At 46.5% G+C, this 7790-nt stretch overlaps 2 protein-coding genes across 3 annotated transcripts; both read left to right on the top strand.

The window, feature by feature from the left end:
- Positions 1 to 2403: 2403 nt before the first annotated feature.
- LOC100824979 lies at positions 2404 to 5365 on the top strand. Of its 2 annotated transcripts, XM_024459498.1 has the most exons (3): positions 2404 to 2797; positions 3274 to 3954; positions 4894 to 5365. In XM_024459498.1, exons 1-2 carry the CDS (start codon positions 2738 to 2740, stop codon positions 3916 to 3918), a joined length of 705 nt encoding a protein of 234 aa, XP_024315266.1. In that variant the 5' UTR covers positions 2404 to 2737; the 3' UTR covers positions 3919 to 3954; positions 4894 to 5365. The 2 variants fall into 2 exon arrangements, with proteins under 2 accessions (XP_024315266.1, XP_014754276.1); XM_014898790.2 differs by lacking the exon at positions 4894 to 5365 and having other exon boundaries at positions 3274 to 4266.
- Positions 5366 to 5502: 137 nt separating this feature from the next.
- On the top strand, positions 5503 to 7225 carry LOC100834314. The gene is made up of 3 exons (XM_003569000.4): positions 5503 to 5878; positions 6066 to 6187; positions 6718 to 7225. The coding sequence occupies exons 1-3, from the start codon at positions 5593 to 5595 to the stop codon at positions 6880 to 6882; spliced, it is 573 nt and encodes a 190-aa protein (XP_003569048.1). The 5' UTR covers positions 5503 to 5592; the 3' UTR covers positions 6883 to 7225.
- Positions 7226 to 7790: the final 565 nt, after the last annotated feature.

Below are 7790 nucleotides of genomic sequence, written 5' to 3'. Positions count from 1 at the left end.
TGGTTTGCCTTGGCCTGGTTCTCCTCTTCCTATTCTTACAATCGTTCGCTAACATTGTTTAGTATTTTATCATTATAAGCAGCGTCAGCATGCAGGGAAATGCCATCTGCTACTGCCATGTTGGACATGGGCAGCATAAGCTGCTGCTCGTGGAGCGCGCTGTATGGCACAAATGTTTTGCTGCAGTTAACTAAATCGTATCTGACTATGTTACTTGAAATGACCGATGTGCTGATGTTTTTTTTTTCAATTTATTGCCATTGTTTGGTTCCGTTTCTTGCTGGATATCATTTCGCAGTTCCGGTGGTTCTGCTGCTAGCATGGATTGTATGATCACTGGACATCAAGTTGTTTTGTCCATCCATATCAGATTCTTATCCACGCCTTGTGTCTTGCTGATCCCTTTTTGTGATATCTTCATGTTATTTATCTTTACATGATTCTTAATTTTGGAACTACGGCTACATGGTGCATTATGTTTTACATTTCGGTCTTCTATGACTCGAGCCAGTTTGCATTCCAAGGGAGCTGACCTAAACCAACAATCTTACCCAAAACCATCTATGATCGAAACCTAACCCACGTAACACCTTTCCATAAAAAGGTGCTCAGAAGCCTTGCAGCAAAAAAATGTTTGGCTTTAACCAATTCAGTTCATTGTAATTGTAATTGGTCATCGGATGGCAGAGTATGATAAGCCAAAAAAGTATAGGTTGCAATTATTTGGTAGGCTCTTAACCCAAATTCGAGCAACCAGTCCTAGACTCTTAGGGTGTGTTAGTCCACCGCCAAAATCAACCCTACCAGTATTTTGGTCATGACTGAATTGTCGCCAAAATTTTGGTAAGCCAATCATCCATGACCAATTCTCGTTCATTTTGTCAACTTTGGTCAAATCTTGAACAAGCAAAAGTATAACCAAAATATTGGCTGCCAAATATGTGACGAGGTAGGGCACTAGGGCTGACCCTCAATCCAAGATTTGAGCAAGCACATGTTCATCTCTAGGAGGATGACAATCCCCAAACCACCATACTCTTGCTTCGTACATATTGAACATAAATATGGGCGTACCTAGTTGGTGGTTGTTCGCCGACGTGGTCGACCATCTGTGGCCGGTGTGCTGCTTCACTGGTTTAAATTTCTGCCACCAGCTCGCGTCCATCCCTTGAAGCCCGGGTAGCGGTCATCTCCGCCGCAGGCCAACCTCTCAACCCTAAGTTTGGGTGTCGGAACATACCGCCTCCGCCATCTGATGCAGGCAGTCGCCTCACCCCTTGCCTCTGCTCGGTCGAGATAGAGATATGGAAGAGAGAGGTCAAAGGGAGAAAGAAAGAGGCTGCGAGAGAGGAAGATATGGAGAGATCTCGGAAAAGAGATAAGGAGATGAGGAGAGAAAGAGATAAGGGGAGGTGAGGTCCGCGTGGGTATGCATGTTGGAATCGTTCATGCCAGACCGCGTGGCACAAGAGAGAGATTCCACATAAACACACCTATAATTTTTTACTTATCGGAAGTTACTTCAGATATCAAATATATTCCTCAGACTAGTATAGTAGTTTTCTTTTGAAATGACAAAAAGAAAATTCAGATAGAAGGAAGAGAGTTTCCTCCCATTCTTAACCCAAATCCGAGCAACCGGTCCTAGACTCTTAGGGTGTGTTAGGTCCACCGCCAAAATCAACACTACCAGTATTTTGGTCATGACTGAATTGTCGCCAAAATTTTGGTAAGCCAATCATCCATGACCAATTCTCGTTCATTTTTGTTGCCAACTTTGGTCAAATCTTGAACAAGCAAAAGTACAACCAAAATATTGGTTGCCAAATATGTGACGAGGTAGGGCCCTAGGGCTGACCCTTAATCGAAGATTTGGGCAAACACATGTTCATCTCTAAGGATGGCAATCGCCAAACCTCAATAATCTCGCTTCGTACATACTGAACATAAATACGGGCATACCTAGTTGGTGGTCGTCTGCCCGGCATGGTCGACCATATGTAGTCGGCTTTACATTTCTGCCACCAGCCCGCGTCCATCCCTTGAAGCCCGAGAAGTGGTCATCTCTGGCATAGGCCAACCTCTCAACCCTAAGTATGGGTGTCGAAACATACATCGCCTCCGCCATCCGATGCAGGCAGTCGCCTCACCCCTTGCCTCTGCTCGGTCGAGATAGATGGAAGAGAGAGGTCAAAGGGAGAAAGAAAGAGGCTGCGAGAGAAAGAGATAGATTGCGAGAGGAAGATATGGAGAGATCTCGGAGAAGAGATAACGGAATGAGGAGAGAAAGAGATGGAGAGATCTCGGAGAAGAGATAACGTAAGGGGAGGTGAGGTCCGCGTGGGTATGCGTGCTGGAATCGTTCACGCCAGACCGCGTGGCACAAGAGAGTGATTCCACATAAACACACCTATAATTTTTTTATTTATCAAAAGTTACTTCAGAGAGCAAATACTATATTCCTAAGGCTAGTATGGTAGTTTTCTTTTGCAATGATAAAAAAGATTGAGATAGAAGAAAAGAGAGTCTCCTCCCAGTCTTCCATTCTAGAGCGAAAGCCTCTTCTACAAGCCCATCTATATAAAGCCCAGCCCACCTCCATTCCGGTACACTACTAAGCCGAAGCCGAAGCCAAGCGAAGCCGCCTCTTCCTCTCCTCTCCTCTCGACTCCGCCCACCGAACCGCCGGCTCCTGGATTCTCCTCCCCCCTCCTCCTCGCCGCGCGTCCGTTCCGCCATGGCGATCGACCACAAGTCCCCGTTCAAGGAGATCCGCCTCAAGAGCCGGAGGACCATGGTGAGTAGTACCCTTCTCGCCGACGGCAGCATTTTTCTCACGCCCTCTCCATATTTTCTCCTGCTCTGCGCCCTAGTGCCCTTGTCCGGCCAAGAAAGAAACCGTTTCTTGATTCCCCGTCCTTGGTCGCCTTCCTCCTCCTTTTTTATGTTGATGCTAAATTCTGTGTTGTGCGAAGTGCTGGCATGGATGGTATCGAGTGAATCCTGTGTGTGGGAGGAATGGCGGCGGATGAAAGGATTGGTTTTTCTTCTTCGGTTGTACTAAAACCCTTCTAGCCTCTAGGGGTTGGGATTGTGTTCTTATTCTGTTTCTTTCGTACAGCATTTGGGGTGAAACTGAATCCTAGTCGGGAAATTAAGGCGGCAATTGTTTCCCCTTGTGATTGATTCCCACGGACAAACACATTGCGTGCATAGTGACCGTGGATTCGAGGGGAGCAATTTCTTGACCAACCTGTCCGTCTTCGTTTGCAGAGCTGTGGCGGCCCTGAACCGCAGAAGAAGGAGGACGAGGAGCGGGCTGCGGCGTCGGACCCGGAGCTGGAGGAGAAGGACCCGGCCGGGTCGGCGCACGGGGCGCGGTGGCCTCGGTGGGTGCGCCCTCTGCTCTCGGCGCGCTTCTACACGGCGTGCGAGGCGCACCCGAGCTCGCGCAGGGGCGGCGAGCGCACCATGTTCTGCCTCGACTGCGCCGACGCCGGCGCGCTCTGCCTCCTCTGCGTCGCCCACGGCCACCTCGGCCACCGCGCCATCCAGATCCGCCGGTCCACCTACAACAGCGTCGTCCGCGTGTCCGACATCAGGGGGCTCCTCGACATCGACGGCGTGCAGACCTACGTCATCAACGGCGCCCGCGTCGTCTTCATCAACGAGCGCCGCCCGCGGCACAACCACAAGGGCGCCGGCTACAAGGGCGTCAAGGGCTGCTGCGAGACCTGCGGCCGCGGCCTCCACGACGTCTTCCGCTTCTGCTCGCTCGGCTGCAAGGTCGCCGCCGGCTGCTCCCCCGACGGCAATGCCGTCAAACAGAGCTCCACTCCGCCGCCGTCGCCATCACCCCCACCCGCCGTGCCGGCGAAGCGGCGCAAGGGCATTCCACGCCGGGCACCATTCCGCTAAGCTGCGGCAGCAAATCTACATCTGAATTTTTGACAGGCGAGCACTGGGTAGCCTTTTACTAGTACTCTGCTTATAACACCATTAGGACACAAGACAATCTTTTGCTAGAGGGAGATAATGCAGATGATCCTGCTCTACTACATAGCCTTTTTAGCTTTTCTTAATGCTTTAGGTGGCCTAGAAATTTTTGGTGTCGCTAGGAATTGCTAGTACGAGGAGAGAATTTCTCAGAGGTAACAGTGGATTAGTTTTTGTGATGACTCTTGATTGCTGCAACTTGCAATTCATCTGTATGTAAATATGGATGTCATGCTAGCAGGGGAGATTAGTGATGGGAGCATGTTTACATCGTGTTGCCGTTTACCATGCAAATGCCCAATTTTAGCAGTTTCTTGACATTGATATCGTCATTTCCCCCATTACGTTGCTCAACTAAACTTTGAATCCATTGTTATGTGATTGTGATTGATTGTGGATGAGTGATTTGCAAGATGAGAAATTCAGCCTAACCAACTAACAAAAGCAGAAGGCAATTTCTGAGTAGAGACAAAGGCGTCTATCTGCAACTGTGCAAGCAGCATCAGCTACTTTAGGAGCAGGGCCTAAAAAGATTCTGCTGTTTATACTTTACATACACATTAGGGAAGTCTGGGATTTAAGAGTATTCTCAATTTAGATAGCATTTTCTTCTTCTGCAAATTTCAGAATAAAAAGTTTGCACGTGCATATGCATTGTTCACTTGCAAAAATTCATTTTATTTTATTTGTTACCTACTACCTCCGTTCCATATTAATTGCGGCTGATTTAGTACAAGTTTGTATTAAATCAACGACAATTAATATGGAACAGAGGAGTACCTACTAAAGAAAAGCTACTCCACTTACCATTTTCCAAAATTGCAAAAAATAATTCAAAAATTACGCAAAGAATCAAACATCCGTGATTTTCTTATAAGATGTTCTTCTTTTTTGTAGTGAGTGGATTCTCCTTTCTGCTTCTGAAGATCAACCCGCCTTTCTATTGAAGCGCATGATTATAAAAGTTTAGAAATGAAAAAGATGTAAGATGTCAGGGCTTTCTAAATCTTGCAGGAACCAAATCATAGAAATTTGCAGATATGACCCACATGAGTCTTGCACTTTATGAAAGTGCATAAGAGGCACTTAGAGCATACACAGTGTATATTTCAAGTTAGGGCGTGACAAGTTGGAAACCCAGCCCACATAAAAAAAATCGCTAAAATACAACAATGTTTGGTACTGGTTCTGTCTTCTTATTATCTGAATGCATAGAAGCGGTTCCTTTGTAAAGATTACCTTGTCAGGGAAATCTTCTCTATTTTCTACAATGTTGGTGCTCTTACAAGTTGCAACAATTTCCATTTCCATGGAGTTCCTCTTGCTAGAGACCTTATAGCGCTTTCATCATTTTTATTGATAGAAAAAGAGCACTTTAATAATGTTAATATTTTGATTGAAAAGTCCTTCATAAACATTTTCCCCATGTGAAGTTATGAACTGGTACAAGCATTACGCGTAGCCCTCCTGTTTACGTAATCCTGTAAAGCCGCCTTCAGCCGTTCCAAGTTTCAACTGGCCGCGAGCTCGCATCCCAGAAGAGTGCCCCGCTAAAACCCTAGCCCAGCGCAGCAACCTTCTAGAACATTCGGTCCCATGGCGCTCCTCCGAGCTCTCCGGCGAGCCCTCCCGCCCCTCTCCTCTCCGACGGCGTCACTACTCCGGCGCGCTCCGGTTCCTTCTCCTCTGCCTCCTCCTTTCCGCCCCCTTCGGCTCATGGATCCGATCGCGCTCCGGCCGTTCTCCGCCGCCGCTGGAGCCGCCGTCGCCCGGGCGCCGGAAATGGGGGCCAGCCTGTTCAGGGGGCTCACGGAGACCAGATTCCCGAAGCGTCGGCCGGGGTTCGTGTCCAGGCGGAAGAGGGCCAGCCTGCGCCCCAAAGGTGCGCTGATCTCTGCCGCTCCGCGTTTTTCAGTAGTTGGGAGTTCTACGATCTTCATTATCATTTCGGTTAATTTCGCGCTCTCTGCTGTGGGAACCCTTGGATTTGTGATGTTCATTCGAAACGTGTCATCGCTCTTGCAGTTTCAGTTCAGTTAACACTGATGCTGCTGTTTATTCGTCCACAGGTCCGCATTACTGGGTGAAGTGCAAGCCGGGGGAGCCTATCCCGTCGAGCCAGCCAAATGAGGGGAGCGTGCAGGGGAGGAAGGAGAAGAAGCGGATCAAGCAGCGCAAGGACTTCATCATGGTGTGCATTTGTTCTGTTCCCCTTAGTGCTGGTTTAATTACGTGATTTGATAATGCAAGGTTATCAAAGCCTATCCGGCGCTACGTGGATGTGACAATAATAGGCGAGTGAAATTCTGAAAATATATGATATGATGCACGATAACTAGAACAAGTGTAGTTTTTATTGCTACCAAGCAGTCCTAAATACTCCCTCCGTCCCAAAATAAGTGACGTGGATTTGCATAGATTCTTATACAAATTCACGTCACTTATTTCAGGACGGAGGGAGTAATAAATATCATGGAGTGTAACTAGCTAATCATAGTTTGGACGGGTTCATGCAAGTCCTGTGCGTTCATGCAGTGTAGTTTTTATTTGGTTTTGCTCCTCCTGCTTAGTCTATGTTCTTTTCATGGACTTCATGCAAGTTAGTTTCAGTTTTCAATACACAGTTCTGAATTCTTCATTTATGAGTATGGCTAATGCTTGATCTAATTTCTTTTCTTTCTGACCAAACTTACATTCATTTCATATATCTTGCTTTGCCAGGCTGAGAAGAGGAAGCGCAAAGCACAATATTCTGTTGCTGTGAAGAGAAAGGAGGCAGAACGCACAGAAAGGAAGATGGCTGCAGTGGCAAGAGATCGGGCATGGGTGGAAAGGTTGGCCGAGTTAAAACAGATTGAGGCAGAAAAGAAAGCTGCAATGGCTTAAAGAGCTCCTCTGGAAACGGCAAGGCGTCTAACTCGTCTCTGCTGCTGCTTTCATCCCTATTTTTCAGATAGCCTAAATATGTTCTGTGCAACAGTTGTTCAAGAATGGGACAACCCTTTTGGGTGTAACACTAGTTGTACCTCTTCTTTCAACAGCAATCCCAAAATGGTGGTATTTTGTTTTAATATGATGAAAATTTCCAATTTGTCTTCATTGTAATGGAGTAGTTGTTCTGTGTATTTAGAATAAACCATATGATCTAATTCTGTTCTTGTGATCTGAAATGACCGATGTCTGCAACCTTCTGATACATTCATGGTACAAAGCTTGTATGGAATTAGTACTGGAACTGCTAATGATTATTACTAATCTATTGCTCATATTCCTCACCTCTCTTTCATTTTCATATTTTGGAAGGCTATTATGTTGTGCTGCAGAGTTGAGAGTACTGCATAGAACTAGTTCGGTAGTTCCAATTTACTGCAGCCCTACTTGTCCTGATGGCCCATTTCCTTATCCGTAACACTGCCCTCATTTTTCCAGATTTAGCTGCCTGGCAGTTGTTAGTCAGACTTGCAAATTGCAATGGATGTTCAATGACCTGTCCATTGCAGGGTTTACCTGCCAACTGGAATGGAACAATGCTCCCTGTTGTACTTGTCATATAATGATAATATAGAATAAAGTGATTACCTAAACTAATTATACCTGTGCTAACCATCTGTTCAGTACATGGGCTACACGAAGAATCCTCAAGTGTACTATACATGTCATAATCTGTTGGTTTCAATAATGTGCTGTGCCTTCTTGCATCAATGTAGTGTTTTTGCAAGCTTTGAAACTTGACAATACTCAATTAAAAAGACCATTAAACTTGAAGTGTTTGAGCTGGAATGGACCCTGGGCTT

The sequence above is a fragment of the Brachypodium distachyon genome, chromosome 2 (genome assembly GCF_000005505.3).
Source record: "Brachypodium distachyon strain Bd21 chromosome 2, Brachypodium_distachyon_v3.0, whole genome shotgun sequence".
Classification (NCBI taxonomy): domain Eukaryota; kingdom Viridiplantae; phylum Streptophyta; class Magnoliopsida; order Poales; family Poaceae; genus Brachypodium; species Brachypodium distachyon.
This window is presented reverse-complemented; position numbering and strand designations above follow the sequence as displayed.

Bases quoted from the DNA above. Each gene is read 5' to 3' on its own strand.
- LOC100824979 (XM_024459498.1), top strand. From the start codon at position 2,738: ATGGCGATCGACCACAAGTCCCCGTTCAAGGAGATCCGCCTCAAGAGC. The intron at 2,798-3,273 runs GTGAGTAGTACC...CTTCGTTTGCAG, and splicing joins TCAAGAGCCGGAGGACCATG to AGCTGTGGCGGCCCTGAACC.
- LOC100834314 (XM_003569000.4), top strand. From the start codon at position 5,593: ATGGCGCTCCTCCGAGCTCTCCGGCGAGCCCTCCCGCCCCTCTCCTCT. The intron at 5,879-6,065 runs GTGCGCTGATCT...ATTCGTCCACAG, and splicing joins GGCCAGCCTGCGCCCCAAAG to GTCCGCATTACTGGGTGAAG. The intron at 6,188-6,717 runs GTGTGCATTTGT...TTGCTTTGCCAG, and splicing joins AGCGCAAGGACTTCATCATG to GCTGAGAAGAGGAAGCGCAA.